Here is a 21,493-nt window from a genome sequence, read left to right as displayed (position 1 = left end):
ATCGTCACTTATTATTAGGTTAGGTTAGGTTACGTAGTTACTTTATTAATCCCCGAGGGGAATTGTCATTCTATGACTGACTTTCTTTTCCTCCTTCTGCTCTGTCTTGGTTTTCTTTTGTAGCCAACTGCATCCCTCAGTGCCAGAACGGAGGAATGTGCCTGCGGCCTCAGCTCTGTGTCTGCAAGCCGGGCTCGAAGGGGAAGGCATGTGAACAGAAGACAGCGCTGCCTGGGACCGGACCCACCAACGGACACACCAACGGACACAACATGGTGCCCCAGCGGCCCATACCTCAGCAGGTGTACCCCAATGGTCATGTTTCCGCCTCCCCGCCAGCCAGCAACGTAGCCCAGATGAAACTGACCGTGAAGCCGGCCCCTCAGTTCGTGCGACCGCATTACATCCAACAACAGTAAGTACCAACTTTATCTGTTCAGGAAACATGAGCTGAGCTCCATGTCGTCTTCCACCAACTTCACGTTGACAGTTTCACTAATTTGCTCTGAAAGTCACATGATAGCGTCTTGCACTGTTGAGCTGCTCATTATTCTACTGGATTCACTGTTAAAGGCAGTAATTTACCTTTTAACTCAGGGGTGTCAAACTCATTTTCACCGAGGGCCACATCAGCATAATGGTTGCCCTCAAAGGGCCAGATGTAACTGTAAAACAGTATAAATGTAACCAAATATAATGTATAATAAATGTAACTACTCCGTAACATATTGTTAAATAACTTTCTGTATTTATTACTTATTGAAGTTACAAATATTACATATGCATTTGCATAGCTTATTGCTCTGTTACTATAACAATAATCCTTTACATTTTCAGGTTAAGAAACCCACATTACTCCATTGATCAATGATCAAACTATTCAAGTAAATAAAGAAAAATATTATCAAAACACAAGTTATGACATTAACTTTGTTTAAAACATTTTTGACACAGTCGAGAGGGTCAGAATAACATACAACCAACCAGCTGCTAAGAACATGTGTGACAGATGTAGCATTTTACAAAAATAAATGGCTGCACACAGCCTTGCAGGAGTAAACATTTGTCTGCATTAACACATAAACCTGTAAACAACAAATACATTGCTACACATAAAGTAGTATATGTAATAAACTGAAAATAACAAAAAAAAAAAGGGTTTTCTCAGTTCACAACTATGAGTTGAAAATGATGAGGATATACTGCCTGTCCTTGAACACACCAAGTGGATCCCCTCTCCACCATCCTCATCCATTGATCATGTTCTGAAAACAACAAACACAAAACAAAATGCAAGCACAATCATTAAATTGCACTCAATTTAACTATTCTTATTCTTGGTTGAAATGCATTTTATTACCATATATTTTAATTAGGTTTTTAAAAATGCTTACCTATCTGTTTTCTGGCCGGATGTATGACACCGTTTTCCTTTGGCCAGTGTGTCAATGTCTGGTTTTAGCGCCTGTGTTGTGGCAATCTGTAAAACAGCGTGGAGGTTGTCATCAGTGATGCGTGATCTGTGCTTGGTTTTGTTTAGATTCATTATTGAAAACGTCTGTTCGCACAGATAGGTGCTCCCAAACATAGACAGAACACGGGCAGCATGAAGTCGGAGCTGTGGCATCACACCAGGGGGCAGTAGACGGTAAAAGTCTTCGATTGCAGCATCCTGGAACTTTGCTCTCAGGCCACTGTCGCTTTGAAGTTCAATTAACTCCAGCTGAAGGCGATGGGGCACACTGCTGACATCGGTGGTGAAAGGACTGGCAAAGATGGCAAAGCCAGAGTGCTGTGCTCTAATGTCAGAGAAGCGCCGATCAAACTCACTCATTAACCGGATCAGTTTGGTAGCCAACCTGGCACATGAAAAAACACCGGGAACTGAGGCCGAGATGTTCTGACAAACAGAAAAGTGGGCAAGATTGTCCTGTTCCACTCGGCACTTCCATAGGTCAAGTTTCCGCTGGAAACATGTGATCATGTCGGACATCTGCGTGATGACTTGTTTGCGTCCCTGCAGCTTCTGATTCAGTTGTGCGAGATGCTCCGTTATGTCACAGGATAGCAAAATCACACAGCCAGTTTGGATCTGACAGTTCAGACAAGGGTTTTCCTTTACTCTGCATGAAAACAGCAATGTGTTCCCTAAGCTCAAAAAACTCGTTTGAGGATTTTGCTCCTACTCAGCCACCACACTTCTGTATGGTAGGGCAGGTCTGTGCTCCGAGTCCATCTCCTGCAAGAATAGCTGGAACTGGCGGTGATTCAGGCCACGCGCCCGAATGAAGTTTACCGTTTTCATTACTGTGGTCATTATGTTATCCATCCCCAGCACCTTTCCACACAAAGCTTCTTGATGTATAATACAATGATAAGCTATCAGAGGCGTGTGACAGTTCAAGTTTTTCATTTTCTCCTTCATTAATCCAACCAAGCCCGTTTTTCCTCCACACATTGCCGGTGCACCATCTGTAGTTAATCCCACCAACTTTTCCCTGGGCAATCCAGTTTTACTGACTGACTTCTCCACCGCTTCATAAATATCCTGTCCCGTTGTGGTCCCATGCATGGCAGCTCCATCCAAGAGCTCCTCGGTGACAGAGAGGTCCGACTTCACGCCTCTAATAGAAATGGATAGCTGTGCAGTGTCCGTGTTGTCTGTGCTTTCATCAACAGCGAATGAAAAAGCTGTGGAACTGTGACTCTTCGGCCAGCTGTGTTGACAGGTTTCCTGCTAGCTCCTTGACTCGGTCCGCGATGGTGTTTCTTGACAAACTGACATTTTTAAAAGTCTGTATCTGGTCAGGGCACACCTGCTCACACACCTGCTCACACACCTTCAGCATGCACTGCTTCAAAAAGGCACCCTCTGAAAAAGACTTGGAAGCGCGGGCGATTTCTTCAGCCACAATAAAGCTAGCTTTCACTGCCGAATCGTTTTTGGTGGTGGCTTTTGTGAACACATTCTGTTGCGATCGCAGTTTGCCTTTTAATTCTTTGGCAATTTGTTGTTTTTCTTGAAGGCTAAATTTAGCATACTTGGCTCTGTGTTTGGTGTCAAAATGCCGACGTAGATTGTACTCTTTGACGACCGACACCGCCTCATAACACACTAGACATACCGGTTTTTCTCCTTGAAGCACAAACATATATTCGCCTTCCCATCTTTCATGAAACAGCCTTCCATCTGCATCAATCTTTCGCTTCCTTGACATTTTGGGATCATTTGTGGATATTTCTCAATCTGCTCAATCTCACTTGTCGCATTAATTAAACACTGATGTGGACACTGTGATCTAGTGGCGGGATGCCGTCACTTCGCGGGTAACATAATCGCCATGCATTGTGGGAAATGTAGTTTATGATCAATGCACGATTTAAAGCAACATAGACCTATTTTAAGACAACCTTTTTTTAAAGACCAATGAGGCACTCGCGGGCCACATAAAATGACGTGGCGGGCCACATCTGGCCCGCAGGCCTTGAGTTTGACACGTGTTTTAACTCAACGGTAGAAACGGGGTTAATAACCGCACTACTACTAACAGTTAACCACAGACTGGATATAAAACTACAGACTGGATATAAAACCACAGACTGGATATAAAACTACAGACTGGATATAAAACCACAGACTGGATATAAAACTACAGGCTGGATATAAAACCACAGACTGAATATAAAACTACAGACTGGATATAAAACCACAGACTGGATATAAAACCACAGACTGGATATAAAACTACAGACTGGATATAAAACCACAGACTGGATATAAAACCACATACTGGATATAAAACTACAGACTGGATATAAAACCACAGACTGGATATAAAACTACAGACTGGATATAAAACTACAGACTGGATATAAAACCACAGACTGGATATAAAACCACAGACTGGATATAAAATCACAGACTGGATATAAAGCTACAGACTGTATATAAAACTACAAACTGGATATAAACTACAGACTGGATATAAAAGTGTTCGTAGCTTCAGGTCTGTAAAATGGTTCTGATCCAGAAGTGTCTTCAGCTGCAATACCAGCGAGTGCCACTAGAGGTCGGCTCCAAAAAGCCTCCGGCTCCATAGACTCCCATTCAACTTCTCTCATCAAATCCAAAGTGAATAAAATGTGTCCATCAGTTATCTCGGTGTTGTTAGCTAAAGTCACTCCTTCTTATTAGTTTTCTGGAGGTCCATCTGAAAATAATCCCTCATTCATTAGAAAAGAAGATTCAAGAAGACCTGTTTTTGGGGGCGTGTCTGTTTGATTGACAGGCCTGTGGTGCAGTCAGGTTACAGCTATCGGTGGGCGGGACGTAGTATCATCAGGTTTCTGATCAGATTGGTCAGATCCACCGCTGGCTCCTCCCCCAGCTCGTCCAAATATGGTCACTTCCTGCTCCAAACCGCTCCGAACTCGCAAAGATGGTGATGGACAGAATCTGAACTGGAGGATTCATAACGTTCACAAACCAACGATGACATCACTGATGGTTGATGACATCACTGATGGTTGATGGTTGCAGATTACACAGTCAGTGACAGTCATATCCTTAAACAGGTGAAATGTGGGGCCTCACTCATGACTGCCTTATTATTCTTAAACCTTTCAGAAAAATTAAGATAAAAACAAATAAACCCAACATTTAATCAGGAAGTCTGCGTGCAGAGCCATAATTTGTTCTTATGGCAATCTGTGTGAGTCAGCACTTTATATAAATCTGATGTGTGTTCCAAAATGGTGATAAGAAAGTTGACATGAGCACCATGTCGGTGTTGAAGTGAGCACAGAATTGGCCTCGCATTAAAATGGGCATGAAACCAAGCTCCAAACCTGGGTCACAGCTGACAGAAGCTTCCTGGCACTGCTTATGTTTTATTTTTATTGCGTCTTCAAAGAAAAATTAACATGCTGTTCTTTAAAAATCAGATTACAACAGATAAACACCAAATAATGCACAACAGTTTACCAGCAGAAATCATTCATAACTTCTACTAAACAACACTAACACACATCTGTTAACATGGTGGCTTCTCTCGGCGCAAAGACACCAAAACCAGCTCCAGTATGGTCCAAAAGGTGTTTATTTCACCAACAAACAATATCTCAAAGACGGTGTGCTCTCCTGCCGAACATCCGAGCGCACGTCCGTTCTGCAGCCAGCCTGCTGCTCAGCGTCTCCGGGAGCGAGAGACGTCCGGTGTCCTGCTATTGGGTTTTATGGGGAGAGAGAGAGACAATCAGTGATTCCCTGCAGCTTTGCTAGTGAAGCTTCTTCCAGGCACCGTTACCTGAACCACTCCCCCAATCAGTCCCTCCTGCAGCTGAGCCAAACCACACCCCCCCACCACACCCCACAGACACACACTTTATAGTTGTTACCCCTGTAGCATATCAAAATAATATATTATCTGCCTCAACGGGGAGTAGATCTACTTTGCCTTTTATCAGCTACATGTACGTGGCTGGTAAACTCCAGACCATAATAATCCTGCACAGGATAGTGAGCATGTACCATGCTGAATGAGTCTCAGAGCTTTTCAGCCCTCCCTGCAGGTGAGTTGCTCTTCCTGCAGTGAGTGAGTGGTGACAAGATGCTTCTCTGTGCGCTGCCACCTCGCTAGCATCTACCAATAGCCTGAGAGGCTTTTAATGAACATCAGTAAATATTAGTATCTACTGACAGCCCGTCAGGGGATTAAGGAACATCTTGAAATAACCTGGGTCACACTCTCCCCCTCTGAAAGCGCATGAGTCTCTGCATGAACATTTGGTTCATGACCACCGCATGTTAGTTCTCAACCTGCAGGAAACACAAACAAAGCATTTATTATCAAGGTTGTTCACACACACTGAACTGTTCTGTTCTTATATCATAAAGAACCAAACCTTCACAGAACATCACTGCTGCTAATGTTATGTACAATAAATCACTGAAATTATGGAAAAAAAGTTAGTTTTAGTTTTTGAAAGCTCAGCCAGTGAAAATATTCAAAATCCGAGCAAAAGAGTTGCGTTACGTTGGATACCAATCATCTGATAAATCACTTATGTCACCTCTTTGTCTGACACACACGCACGCAGCACCTTCACAGCTTCTCAACTATATCAGAACCCATGTTATGTATAGAAGCAGCCATCTTAATGACCTTCTTCATGTCAATGATTAACTGTTACTACAGCAACATGAACCAGCCACTGACTGTAATGCATCAAACAGCGAAGTCAAAGCAGGCTTTTACAAATTCTTATTTAATAATTATACCTACACTGTTGTTGAGGACAGGCTGACGGTGTGGGGGATGTGTTTTAATATGCCAATAATTACCAGACTGTGGCATTCATCTTCCTACCACAGGTGGGTTCTCCCAGCATGAACGACAATAGTCAGATGAATTCTCATCTCCAAGGTGTTTATTCCACCACAAACATACACTACATACATACACACTTTCTGTGTCCTTTGTCTGTCTCACAGCCACCCTGTTACTCCGTGTCCTCTCTCGTGTCCGGTGTCCTCTACTCCCTTTTATCAAGACAGAGGGGACAATCAGGGATCAGTTTCAGCTGAGGCCAATGAAACCTCTCAGGCACTGTTCCCTGAACCACTCCCCCAATCAGCCCCTCCTGCAGCTGAGACAAACCACGCCCCGCCACCACACAGACCTTACAAGAACTTCTTACCAGGTCATTTGAATATATACAAGCAGCATCACCTATTGTTTTAACAACACTCTGTAAACCTTTGGGAACTGAGGAGACCAATTTCTGGAGTTTTGAAAGTGAATTGTTGTCTCATTATTAAGTAACTAATGCCATGTGCACTAATGCATCCCTGTACCATCACAGATGCTGGCTTTAGAACTGAGCTGATAACAAGCTGGATGGTCCCTCTCCTCTTTAGCCTGAAGGATGCAGCGTCCATGATTTCCAAACAGAATCTCAGATTGTGATCCATCAGACCTCAGGACAGTTGTCCACTTCACCTCAGTCCATCTTCAATGATCTCGGTCCAGAGAAGGCGGCGGTGTTTCTGGATCATGTTTCTATCTGGTTTCTTCTTTGGAGAGTTTTAACCTGCATTTGTGGACGCAGCGATGAACTGTGTTCACAGACGATGGTTTTCACAAGTGTTTTATGTGACTGCTTTGTGCTACAGAATGGATCAGTGGGGATGCATCCAGCTCATGGAGCCGGTGGAGATGGATTACTGAATTGTAAATTATTTGGAATTATAGAAACCACTATCTACGTTGACCGTAATAAATACTTGACTTTATAGAAATGTAACATAGGTGATGGAGGTTATGTCCTCATTACTTCCCTTGGAAACTTCCAGACCAGACTCTGTGGTCGAGGGCACAGCTGGAGGTCTGTAGGCTTGGGGACATGCTTTCATTCAGCTGGTGGGAAGCTTCTCTACACTCCAGAGAGAGTTTGTCTAGTCCCAAAGGTCTGCAGTACGCTGCACAGGGTGGCCATGTAATGTGGCATGATGCTTCCAGATCTGATGCCCCCTGTGGAGGGAGTTCCTGAGGATCAAGTGGATGAACCACTTGGAGATGGCATCATCATTTGAAGTAGATTAGCATGTGGGTTTGTGTACCGGTGGGCTTGTAAACCCCTTTGAGGCCGTGAACGGTGATAGTGGGCAGTGATCTGCTGTTGATTTGGCAGAGAGAAAATGCAGTTTGTGATGAAGATGCATTCACTGACATAAGAGTAAAAAAAAAAAAAGGCACCAAGCATTTACACCAAAGATCTCCAACTAAGGCTGCACCATTAATGGTAGTAAAATCGAGATGTCAATTCCTGCCTCTGAGATCTAGATTTTAAATGACAACAATTCTGCTGCATTTTCATTCAGGACATCAGCTACATCAAAACAAGCGCTCCTGCTCTTCAAAATACGACCGTGTGGTGCAGAGCAGCGGGTACCGACTGTGTCAAGATGTGGCAGGGTAGGACCCAATAGCAGACACAGGACCGAGATCAGGTACAGAACAGCCTTTATTTTCTAGTGGATGAGTCAGAGGCAGTAGGTGTACGCGTCCCCGCACTCCACACTGGGTTGGGTGGGTTCGGACCGACACCGGACAGCAGGCAGGATCGACTGTGTGGAACCCGTGGACCGCCGCAGGGCATCAGGTCAGTTCAAGGAAAGACGACGGGACCGGTCAGGCAGATTGCAGACCTGATGACAGGTTGCAGGTGAGTAGACGTAACGAACCGACAAAGCTGGACTGCAGGAACAGCTTTGGTCCAGGTTGGTGATCAACTTGATTGCCAGCAGCTCTGCACCAATCAGGGGTGTGGCCATGGGAGGTGTCCGGAGGCAGGAAGTGGAGAGACAAAGACCAAAACACAAAGCACATGGCACACCACAACAAACAGGGGGATGACAGCACACATGAGGAGAGGAGATCGGGGGAAACAAAGGTCAAAACACAACGGGTCAGACAGCGATCCTGACAGGCTGCACATAGCAGACAGACAGACACTCTTTAATAAGAGACAAGACACTGAAGCTGATTGTTTTTTTAATGTTTCAGTTGATATGTAGGTATCAGGACAGATATGAGGACAGATATGCAGAACTGCTCACAGCTGCAGGAAAACTAGAAAACTAACATTTTCATTTTGTCTAAATAAATAAATAGTTCTTGGCAGCTGATTTGAAGGTTTAAGAGTTTAATCACAGCTTCTAATTTTAAGGTGGATTGTTGAAAAATCAGTCCCTCCAGGACTGCAATGAAATTCCCCCCATTTTTCTGCAAAAAATGTCGTCAGCTGAAGCTGTGCTGAAAGAATTATGACGCAAAGTCTTGTCAAACAAAACTTACTTTATTAACACAAATAACTCCTCATTTACAATCAGTACTTTTCTCCTGCTCTGTGCAGTAGAGGAAACCAGAACAAGCAGAAAGCAGAAAAACAGGAAGTGACGGGGTTTGTGGGAAATGTGTTCTTCACATTAAAATGATGATTAAATGTTTGTGATCAGAGGAAGTGATTCCATATTACTGGATGTTAAATGAGTTTTCTCCACACGTCCAGTTGTCAGAGACGTCTCTTTGTTTGTTTCATCCAGCAGGTCTATGTGTTGAATGAACATGAATTAAACAGCATCTAAAGCTCTTATTTTGACAGCTGATGTAGTCCTTGTTTCTAGATTCCAGTCACAGATGGTCTGTTCTGGAAACATATGTAGCTATTAGGACCTTTCAGGACCTTTTAGGAGCGTTTAGGAAGTTTTAGGAGCTTTTAGCAGCTTTTAGGAACTTTTAGGAGCTTTTATCTCCACGGTTCAATAAATAAATAAAAACAGATTTGAATTTAAATATTTCTGTGATGTGCAACAGGATTATTATCACAGGAAGTTATTACAGATTTATTCCTTTATCAAGTAGTGATTAAAAAAAATAAATAAAAAAAAAAAAAAAAAATCACTTTTTTTTGCTCCATTTGCAATTTTTTCTAATTGACACAATTTTATTGCAAAAAAATCATTTCAAACTCCACAAATTACGGCAACATTTTTGAGAAAATCCGTCGCCAAATCAAACATTTACAATCTCAACAATCATAAACAACCTCAGTAAAATCCTGGCGGACTGTGAAGCAAGTTAAACTCTGAATAGAGATTCTACCAGGCCTGTGAACACGCATGTTTACACGTGTCCACTGTGTGACTCATAACAGATGAGCCACACGGTTTCAGCGCAGGACGTTTCCATGACGACAGAGGAGAACCCATAGTACTGCTAAATGAACACATCGCCGTGCAGATCTACACACAGTTTCATAATCTGAAGAGAAGAGCTATTTAAGACATTGCAGGGTCACAGCGGAGATATTTACAAGCTATCACTGAGTGTATTTATACTGCAGCCCTTCACATGAATGGGATGAAAATATGTCCGCTTGACAAATGGCTCCCCCTCTATGTTTATCCTCTTCTGTTTGGGGCTCTGCGCTCTCCTTGTGTCTTTTCTAATCCTGGGGAAGGACATACTGCCACTGTTCACATCCATTTATAAAATGTTCTCTTTAATGTATTGGAAACCTTTTAGAGGTATTTTGTTGCTGTAAGAAATAACAATTAGAAGGAAGCAAGAGTATTATTTCTATTTCTTTTATGTAAATTGAATTCTGACATGTTTGTATTGTAATTGCACCAGTACATGTAAGACATGTGAGTGGATAAGGTGAGATGTTTACCTGTTGGAGGTGATACGTGGCAATTAGCAGGTTGCTGAAGGGGTTAGCGTTCATCCTCTGAGGACCTGACAAGTTTGTGTCATGTCAAAGAAATCCAACCAGTAGATGTTGTAAACTTTCCCATCAACCCAAACATGTACTCATGGTGCTGTAGAGACCATGACAGTTGCTAGGAACCATCCTAGGTCATCAACCAGGTCATCATTGTAAATGAGAATTGGTTCTCAATTGATTTTACCTGGTTAAATAAAGGTCATATAAAGGTCATATATCCTGTGGGGACCCTGAATGTCTTTGCATAATGCATTATGCAGATTACAGATTATGGACTATGGTGGACTGACTGCAAGGAACCTTACTAGCATGACTTAGACACCTTTCTAAAGTTGTCTGTCATAATGAGTATGACGGCACGCCTCTCTTTTAAATGTGGCCAAAGTTAACAGACCCAAATACTGGAGGAGAACCAAGAGAAGCTGGTCTTATGTATAAGAAATATAGACCTGAGAGCAGCGTTGATACGACAGGACTGAGACGAGAGGCCTTTTCAGACCAAACAGTTCTCAGGACGTTCTTGAGAGGAACTTCCCCCCAGAGAGTTTCCTCCAGAACTAAACTGGTTCTGAGAACTTTTTCTCTTTGTATTCTCACCACCAACAGGAACTGTGGAACGACGCTCCGCCACTTATCTGTCTAATGGAGGAAATACAGTTTTCAGTTTACTTGATCTGGTTGAAAGTCATGAACATATTTGATCTGTTTGAAGATCCAAAGTGTTTCATTCAATAAAAACAAATGGAGCAGTTTAAATTTCTCATAATTACATTTAAGATGTATGAACTGATTCACCTGAAGCCTCGTTATGATCCGCTATCATTTGTGTTGTCAGTTACTGCATTACGGGTCAATAGAAACGCAACGCTTCCTGTATCTTTCAAATTAAAAGCCCTACAGCCTTTTAGAAGAAAGAATCCCCTCATAAAATGGCTTTTATTGTGAAACATTTCCAGGAAGGTGTTGCGCCTGAAGTCGGTGGATCAAACTTTAGATGAAACCTCCAGAAGAACCTGCAGCTCGTCAGCGGAGACACTTCTGATATTTCTCTTGTTGAATCCAAGTCACGCTGGATTTCCTTCCTGGACTTTGTTGTCGCTCCATTTCTCAGTATTGTTTCCTCCAGTTGGAACTTTCTTCTGCTCTTTTAAAAGGCTTCATCGGTAGCTGTAGTTTACTGTCAGCTTCCTGTGTTTTAAACCCAGCGGTTGTCTGTGCTGCTGTGTGTCACCACAGTTCCCATGGTAACGGGGAGAGTACCCAGGCAGAGGGAGGAGCTAAAGAAGTCCCACAAAACAGAGTGATAAGAACTTAAGAGGTTCTAAGTTCCCCCGGTGAGGACACAGAAAGAGTGGAACTCCCTCCCACCGTTATTAGAACTGTGAAGTAGTTCCTGCGGTCTGAAAACGACTGACTGACTGAGACATGGTCCCGTTATTTGTTTGATGATAGTCATTATTGTGATTTTCATACATTGTGAACTTCAGAGAATCTCCTGCCTTCACGTCAGCACACGTTCCCTCCAGATCTCACCTGATCTCTGGAGCTCCGATGAGATAAACTGCATGATAGCGCGCTCCATTTGAAGCTCTGACAGTCAGCATTCAGTAAACAGGAAGACGTTTATTTGAAACAGTTGAGAAGGTAAAGGAAGAAACTACGTCAGGATTTATGCAGTTAGTTTTAATATGATAGGATGCTTTGGGGTTCCGATCTCGAACAGCTGACCAAACAGAGTTGATAAATTCATCCTGACTTTTATTTTTACCCATGCCAGGATCTGCTGGCTGAAATAGACTGGCTATTTTTGCCATGCACAGTTGAGTAGTACATAAACATTCCCGTCCAGATATATGTCAAAACAAACTGTCCATACTTGTCTTTGACTTCAGCTTCTCTGCAATGGCATCAGTGATGGATCAATAATATTTCTAATAATTTCTCCAAATGTCTGAGGCTTCACCATAAAGTTCTAGGAGTGTTTTCAGTGGGAAATCTTTTTTTCGTGGATACTGTTGCCTAAAAACACTTTTTAAAAATATTCCCACAAAACAATGTAAACGTGTGATTTGACACCTTTCTGAAAACATTAAAAGAAACTTGCAATTTAAAGTATTTCTATAATTTGAACATGGTTATCACAAAACATTTTTGGAATCGTTAGAGAAAGTTATTCTACCATTAAGGAGAACATACTGGGAACAACAACAACAACAACAAGTCTTTACTCCACAAGCAGTCGTCTGATACTTCAGTATCAGCGTTATAGCCAAAGACATGTTTGAGCTTGTTTAGAAGAAGTGTCACCTTTACATTGTTTGTACAACACAGAGCAATGATTACTATGTTTTAATAAAAATATATATTCTTACATAAAAATAAATATCCATTGACCTCTGATTTCCAGTGTTGGTATGGCTGCACTTCATAGATAGTTGTTAAGTTATTAGTTTCCTTTTGAGGAATAGATCTGCAGTCAGTTTGGATTATTGCTGTTAGAAATAGATTCCAATGGAGAGCTGTTCTTCTGACAAGCTGCAGCACGGCGTTCATTAATCAAACTTATTGAATGAACAGCAATACGAGGGCAGATCAATAAGCTCTGGGACTACAGCTCGTCCACGGAGCGGCAGGAAGATAAAACCCTGATGAGTAACTGCTACAAATCCCATCTCTTGATCTTCATCAGTTCCTGAGGGACACGTGTGTGTGAGCAGCGTTCTGAGTGCGTCAGTGATGTTTTACGTGAAGACAGATGTTCAGACTCTTCCTGTGTCTTCATTACAGATCACACTGCTCACACGCTGCACTCCACAAACACACTGATTCTTCTGTCCAGCAGCAGCAGTGGAAAAGAAACACGTTGTGTTCAGGAACAGCTGCAGCTTCCTCACACGCTTTTAATCTGAAAATCCTTTACGTTGGTGGCCCCGCCCCTTCCTCTATGGAGCCAAGATGGCGACCGTTTAGGGGGGAAAGAACAACATCTGGAACACAAGTACAACATCTGGAACACAAGAACAACATCTGGAACACAAGTACAACATCTGGACGACAAGTAGAACATCTGGAACACATCTAGAACATCTGGAACACAAGTACAACATCTGGAAAACAAGAATAACATCAGGAACGCAAGAACAACATCTGGAACACAAGAACAACATCTGGAACACAAAAACAACATCTGGAACACAAGTACAACATCTGGAAAACAAGAATAACATCTGGAACGCAAGAACAACATCTGGAACACAAGAACAACATCTGGAACACAAGTACAACATCTGGAACACAAAAACAACATCTGGAACACAAGTACAACATCTGGAACACAAAAACAACATCTGGAACACAAGTACAACATCTGGAAAACAAGAATAACATCAGGAACGCAAGAACAACATCTGGAACACAAGAACAACATCTGGAACACAAGTACAACATCTGGACTTGTGATTTAAATAAAGCTGATCATCTGTCTGCTATTTCGGGTGAATTCTGTAAAGTGAACAGCATCAGAGAAGGTCTTCAGTCTCAGGATCCATCTCATGACATCAGAGAGCAGTCAGAACATTTCTTGCAGAGTCGGTCCTCATATAACAGAACCAGAGTCACTCCTCATATAACAGAACCACAGTTGCTCCTCATGTAACAGAACCAGAGTTGGTCCTCATATAACAGAACCACAGTCACTCCTCATATAACAGAACCAGAGTCACTCCTCATATAACAGAACCACAGTCACTCCTCATATAACAGAACCAGAGTCACTCCTCATATAACAGAACCACAGTTGCTCCTCATGTAACAGAACCAGAGTCGGTCCTCATGTATCAGAACCAGAGTCGGTCCTCATATAACAGAACCAGAGTCACTCCTCATATAACAGAACCAGAGTCGGTCATCATATAACAGAACCAGAGTCGGTCCTCATGTAACAGAACCAGAGTCGGTCCTCATGTAACAGAACCACAGTTGCTCCTCATGTAACAGAACCAGAGTCGGTCCTCATGTAACAGAACCAGAGTCACTCCTCATATAACAGAACCAGAGTCGGTCCTCATGTAACAGAACCAGAGTCGGTCCTCATGTAACAGAACCAGAGTCGGTCCTCATGTAACAGAACCACAGTCACTCCTCATATAACAGAACCAGAGTCACTCCTCATATAACAGAACCACAGTTGCTCCTCATGTAACAGAACCAGAGTCGGTCCTCATGTAACAGAACCAGAGTCACTCCTCATATAACAGAACCAGAGTCGGTCCTCATATAACAGAACCAGAGTCGGTCCTCATATAACAGAACCAGAGTCGGTCATCATATAACAGAACCAGAGTCACTCCTCATGTAACAGAACCAGAGTCACTCCTCATATAACAGAACCAGACTCAGTCCTCATATAACAGAACCAGAGTCGGTCCTCATATAACAGAACCAGAGTCGGTCCTCATATAACAGAACCAGAGTCGGTCCTCATATAACAGAACCAGAGTCGGTCATCATATAACAGAACCAGAGTCACTCCTCATGTAACAGAACCAGAGTCACTCCTCATATAACAGAACCAGACTCAGTCCTCATATAACAGAACCAGAGTCGGTCCTCATATAACAGAACCAGAGTCGGTCCTCATATAACAGAACCAGAGTCGGTCATCATATAACAGAACCAGAGTCACTCCTCATGTAACAGAACCAGAGTCACTCCTCATATAACAGAACCAGACTCAGTCCTCATATAACAGAACCAGAGTCGGTCCTCATATAACAGAACCAGAGTCGGTCCTCATATAACAGAACCAGAGTTGTTCCCATCACAAAGATGCTGCTGTTCTGCTCTTCATGGCTTGAAATGTGAAAAGCAGTCGACACTGACAGCAGTTGCTTTCTGTCAGCCATCACAGAGGAAACGCCTGCTGAGACATGCAGACCTTCGCATTCAGACGCCAGTGTGATGGATTCCTGAGTTACGTGTGTTTTGAACTACTTTGTGTTCTTCTGCTCCTCCAGGATCCGACCCATCCCAGTGCACCCGGGTCAGAGCCAGCAGTACGTTATAAAGCCCAAATACTACCACGCACAATCCACACACACACAGACGCATGTCCAACCGGAGAGGCCCATCCCCCTGACGGTGGGACACGCCCCCCTCCACGGTGAGTCCTGTCACTTTCAGCTCAGTCTGGGACTGATGATGTTACAGAAACTTGTCTGTACTTGTTCAACATAATCCATCATAATGTTCACGATAAATGTTTGTATTATTGCCAGGACTGCTGCCGGTTAGATGGATTGATCTTTAATTCAGTCCACATTACTGTGCAGCGTTCTTATAACTTTGATGATTACAAAAGCCAGTTCAGTTCTCCTTTTGAATGTTAGCGTACATTATATTCGGTTTTAGTTTAATTGTAAATAGATCATCAGTGAAATTCACACTGGTCCAAGAAAAAGCTCCTTTTTCTCAAAACAAGAAGTCATAGTGACTCGAGACAGATTTATCTTCCCTTTTATGTCAAGCACTGAAGGTCATATGATTATAAATTGTTATCAGTTAGTTTTTTTCTACCTCAAAAAGTGTACTTTTAAAAAGTCACTCCACAATAAATATTTGTCCACAATCAACTACAAGGCTGCTGAACCAGAAATCATATCTCCATGTACAACCTTGTTTCAAGTTGGGTCGCTGTGTAAAATGTAAATAAAAACAGAAGACCAAAGACATCATATCAAATGTTGAAACAGGGAATTTTATTGTTTTGTAAAAAAATACATGGTTTCCAGCCTTGTCCCTTGTGTTCAGAGATTTCTCCAGATTCTCTGAATCTTTTAATGATATTATGAACCGTAGACGATGAAATCCACTAATTCTTTGTAGTTTTACGTTGAGGAACATTATTCTTAGATTGTTGAACTATTTTCCAACACAGTCCTTCAGAGTGGTGAACCTCTCCCCATCTTCACTGCTGAGAGACTCTGCCTCTCTGAAATCATCTTTTTATACCCAATCATGTTACTGATCTGTTGCCATGGGAACCTAATTAGCTGTTTTGTTGTTAGCGTTACACAGCTTTTTCAGTCTTTAGTTGCTCCTGTCACAACGTTTTTGGAGACGTGTTGCTGCCATCAAATTAAAAATGAGCAAATATTTCATTTACATTTTATGCAACAGGGTTTTGTTAATTATCTGTTTTCCAAATCAAACTTTGTTTACAGTGATACAAACTGGGAAAAGAGAAATATATTCTGAGGAAGAATTCATTTTAAAATCACGGCAAAAGTTTCGGCTCTAATTTATCCGCATATGCACGCACAAACGTCCTCACATTTTCCCCGACACTGAGGATGTGTGAAGGATGTGGGGAGAACGAGGAGAGGATGTGGAGCTTGCACTCGGGTAGTAAAAGGATTTGTTCAAATTGCAGCTCCAGCAGTAATAACATAAAGACTTAAACACAGCCATCCAAGATGAATTATTAGTCTCATTTTCTGAGGGCGATGTCACACAAAGGCGGAGAGAAAGAGAGTTCAGAGATGGAAGAGAATAAGTGTGTCTTTCAGGGAGAAACAACAGGTGTGTTTATGGATAATGAATGGAGGGAGGCTGTCTGGAGCCTAATACCTGTTCTCTACCCTCATTTACCTCCCCGGCCTCACTCCTGATGTCCCATTCACTGTTTAAAGTGAGCCTGCTGTTCAATGGCTGCTGAAGCCCGAGGAGGACAAGCCCTGAATATGTGATAGAGATGAGGTAGAGCTGAGGTAGCCCCAGAGCTCCAGAGCTCCAGAATCTGAACTGACCCAGACCCAGTTTAGTGGAACCTGGCCTGGGATGTTCTGAGGGTTCTTCTGAACCGGTGCTCCTCTCCACTGAACATGGGTCCGTCCTCATCATGGCTTCATGTCCCATCAGGAGCGTTTACTCTGCTTGCTTCCTGATTTCCTGTTTCATGGATTTTTGTTTTTCTAACAGGTAAACGTTGTTAAACAGTTTGTGTTTAATGTTAATTTGGACTGCGAACCAGAACCCGGTTTAACCCCATGAATATATGGGTCAGCCTGGTTAGCTCTGTACAGTCCATCAGAACCGCCGTGAACTGGACTCCACAACGGAGTGGTACCATCAGCATGACGAGAAAACCATGTCTCCATCTCTACCTCATCTCTCCCTCATCTCTCCCTCATCTCTACCTCATCTCTACCTCATCTCTCCCTCATCTCCACTTCATCTCTACCTCATCTCCACTTCATCTCTACCTCATCTCCACTTCATCTCTACCTCATCTCTCCCTCATCTCTACCTCATCTCCACTTCATCTCTACCTCATCTCTCCCTCATCTCTCCCGCATCTCCACTTCATCTCTACCTCATCTCTACCTCATCTCCACTTCATCTCTACCTCATCTCTACCTCATCTCCACTTCATCTCTACCTCATCTCTACCTCATCTCCACTTCATCTCTACCTCATCTCTACCTCATCTCCACTTCATCTCTACCTCATCTCTACCTCATCTCCACTTCATCTCTCCCTCATCTCTCCCTCATCTCTACCTCATCTCTACCTCATCTCCACTTCATCTCTACCTCATCTCTACCTCATCTCCACTTCATCTCTACCTCATCTCTACCTCATCTCCACTTCATCTCTACCTCATCTCTCCCGCATCTCCACTTCATCTCTACCTCATCTCTACCTCATCTCCACTTCATCTCTCCCTCATCTCTCCCTCATCTCTACCTCATCTCCACTTCATCTCTACCTCATCTCTCCCTCATCTCTCCCTTATCTCTCCCTCATAGCTCCCTTATCTCTACCTCATCTCTACCTCATCTCTACTTCATCTTTATCTCATCTCTACTTCATCTCTCCTTCATCTCTCCCTCATTTCTCCCTCATAGTTCCCTCATCTCTCCCTCATCTCTCCCTCATCTCTACTCCATCTCTCCCTCATCTCTCCCTCATCTCTCCCTCAACTGTCCCTCATCTCTCCCTCATCTCTACTTCATCTCTCCCTCATCTCTCCCTCATCTCTCCCTCATCTCTACTTCATCTCTCCCTCATCTCTCCCTCATCTCTCCCTCATCTCTACCTCATCTCTACCTCATCTTTCCCTCATCTCTATGTATGCACAGTTGGTCGAGAGATTACATGTGCCAGGTACCTTGAGACAGATTAGATGCAGTCATGTTTCTTCCTGTCAGTCAGTACTAAGGGCACAGGATATTTGGAGAACTTTTTCTTTATTTGAGGCACTAACATCCCTGAGCAGTTCCTCCCCTATTTAGTTTATTCCTGCTCACATGTCAGAGGCACCACTGGATGTAGGATCAGTGAAAAGGAGTTTTCAAACACTGAAACTTACTTTGAGTCCTTTTCTTCTCTGGTTTTGACTGCAGCGCCACCAGCTGACTGTAACAAATTGACAATACTAACCCCCCCCCCTCCCTCCTTCCCCCTGTCTTTGTGCCTCGCCGATGGCGGCAGCAGGAAACCACACAGGAAGGATCAAAGTGGTGTTCACACCCACCATCTGCAAACTGACCTGCATGGGAGGACGATGTCACAACAACTGTGAGCTGGGAAACACAACCACCATCATCAGTGAGAATGGACACGCTACCGACACGCTAACAGCACCCAACTTCAGAGTGGGTGAGTTCTACACACACAGATACACACACACACACACACACACACACACACACACACACACACACACACACACACACACACACACACACACACACACACACACACACACACACATATACACACACACAGATACACACACAGATACACACACATACACACATATTAGTACACATATACATACACACACTATTAGTACACATACACACACACACACACACACACACACACACACACACACACACACACACACAGATACACACAGATATACACACACACAGATGCACACACAGATACACACACATGTCACACATACACACATATTAGTACACATATACATACACAAATAGAAACACATATACACACACATACACACACACAGATACACACACACACAGATACACACCCACATACACACATATTCATACAAATTCACACAGATACACACATATACACACACATGTACACACACAGATACATACATACACACACACAAATAGAAACACATAAACACACACACACACACACACACATATACACACACACAGATACACATGCAGATACACACACATACACACACAGTTACACACATACACGCACATATACACACATACACGCACATACACACACACACACACACACACACACACACACACACACACACACACACACACACACACACATACGTACACACGCAGTTACACACACATATACACACTTATACACACAGATACACACACAGATATACATATACACACATACACGCACATACACACAGACACACATGCAGATACACACACATACACACACAGTTACACACACATATACACACATATACACACACACACATACAGACTCAGATACACACACATACAAACACATAAACACATGGATACACAGATGCACATACAAATATACACATATACACACTCAGATACACATACATACAGGTACACAGATACACACACATGTACACATATATATACACAGATACAAATACATATACACACACGTATACACACACACGGATACACACATACACACACAGATACACACATACACACACAGATACACACACATACACACACAGATACACACATACACACACAGATACACACAGATACACACATACACACACAGATACACACACATACACACACAGATACACACATACCGATACACACACACATTTGTGGACGCAGCGATGAACTGTGTTCACAGACGATGGTTTTCACAAGTGTTCCTGAGCCCATGCAGTGATTTCCACTCCAGAATAGTGTGTTTTTAATGCAGTGCTGCCTGAAGGCCCAAAGATCACCACCATCCAATATTGATTTCCAGCCTTGTCCCACTGGCTGTGGTGGCAACGCTAACAACTCTGTTAACTAAGGACAGCTGTAATAAAAGGGATTAATGTTAGTAAAAGTTAATAACGATAATATTGGGAGTTTGTGGATTATATCGTTAGCAATATGCAAACTTTGAGAATGCTATCGACTTTATAGTTGGTCAGCTGACAGTTGAAGTGAACTTCCTGCTGAGAGGAGACAGACTGTTGTGCTGTGATGTCTCTCTTTATATAAACTTATCTCGTGTTATTAGTGTAATTAGTATCTCATGGCCACGATTTAAATGTAGTTTTCTCTCCGGGGCTCCGTAACATCCTCAGCAACATGGTGAAGGATGATGAAGGACCTGCTGCTGCTTCTCAAACAGAGCCATGTCTAATGTTGATAGATATTTTATGTAATATGACATGTAATGATGATGTCGATTAATTTTATACAATCTAAATATGCACCAAGCTGGATTCTTGGCTGCCTTCAATAAAAACACCTGCTGACATTAGCTTCAAATGTTTTTTTTAAAGAAATTAGTTGGCAGGTATTTTTCCTCATTTTGCTTCGTTTATTCTTTCTTTAGTTTTTTGGTTTCCTCTCCTGCAGACAGACGTGACTGTAACAGCTCACATTTATTTATGCTGTCACTCGGCTCCATTAACACATGAAACCTGGAGCCGGTCGGCCTGAACCATTTTAACCCGATTGTGAGGGGTGAGAGGAGCCTCAGAGAGCCGCCACTACTGTTTTATTTGATATATAAATAAAGTAGTCAGTCCCACTTTCCTCCTTCTGGTGTGCAGGTGTGCGTGCAGGTGGTTTCATATATGTGATTATTTTTGGGCCGTACAGACTTTTCTGCTTTTTGCGGCTGTTTAACGAGGCTGTGGAAGTTGAGTTGGGTCACATGTTCAGTTATTATGTGACGTGTTTGGTCAAAACAAGAAACAACGACACTGATATTGTTCCGTCTTTGGGATAGTTTTCCCGGTGTAGCCGTGGCTACCTGGTGCTGCTGATTCTTTCCTCCTCAGAGCACGTTGCAGATTGTTCATGTTGCACCTGGATGTGTCGTACCTGTCCGGGCTCGTTTCACTCCTCCCACCTTCTTCTTCTACTTCCTTTACTTCCTCTGTTTTCTTGTCCCTGCCATGTGTGCAGATCCGAGGCGAGATGAAAGTTTGTTTGCAATCTGTACCGATCTC

The 21,493-nt window shown here is 42.8% G+C and overlaps 2 protein-coding genes across 5 annotated transcripts in view; one reads left to right on the top strand and one right to left on the bottom strand.

Annotated features, from left to right (window-relative positions):
* The window catches only part of ltbp1 (latent transforming growth factor beta binding protein 1), a 145,711-nt gene that overhangs the window by 43,839 nt on the left and 80,379 nt on the right, over positions 1-21,493 (top strand). For all 4 annotated transcript variants that reach the window (XM_069141860.1, XM_069141859.1, XM_069141858.1 and 1 more), the window contains exons 3-5: positions 124-415; positions 15,306-15,451; positions 18,787-18,951. In XM_069141860.1, the coding sequence (XP_068997961.1) occupies positions 124-415; positions 15,306-15,451; positions 18,787-18,951 (603 nt within the window). The remainder of the gene's footprint in view (positions 1-123; positions 416-15,305; positions 15,452-18,786; positions 18,952-21,493) is intronic.
* LOC138193686 (general transcription factor II-I repeat domain-containing protein 2-like) lies at positions 1,094-3,220 on the bottom strand. The gene is given in 6 exon segments (XM_069141866.1): positions 1,094-1,265; positions 1,395-2,063; positions 2,065-2,159; positions 2,161-2,221; positions 2,223-2,711; positions 2,713-3,220. Coding segments are annotated over 6 exon segments (1,827 nt in total). The 5' UTR covers positions 3,219-3,220; the 3' UTR covers positions 1,094-1,258.

Source organism: Embiotoca jacksoni, unplaced genomic scaffold (genome assembly GCF_022577435.1).
Source record: "Embiotoca jacksoni isolate LCO1_2020_lvr unplaced genomic scaffold, fEmbJac1.0.p SCAF_92, whole genome shotgun sequence".
NCBI lineage: Eukaryota > Metazoa > Chordata > Actinopteri > Embiotocidae > Embiotoca > Embiotoca jacksoni.
The sequence above is the reverse complement of the archived record's forward strand: the minus strand, read 5'-3'. Positions and strand labels throughout refer to the sequence as shown.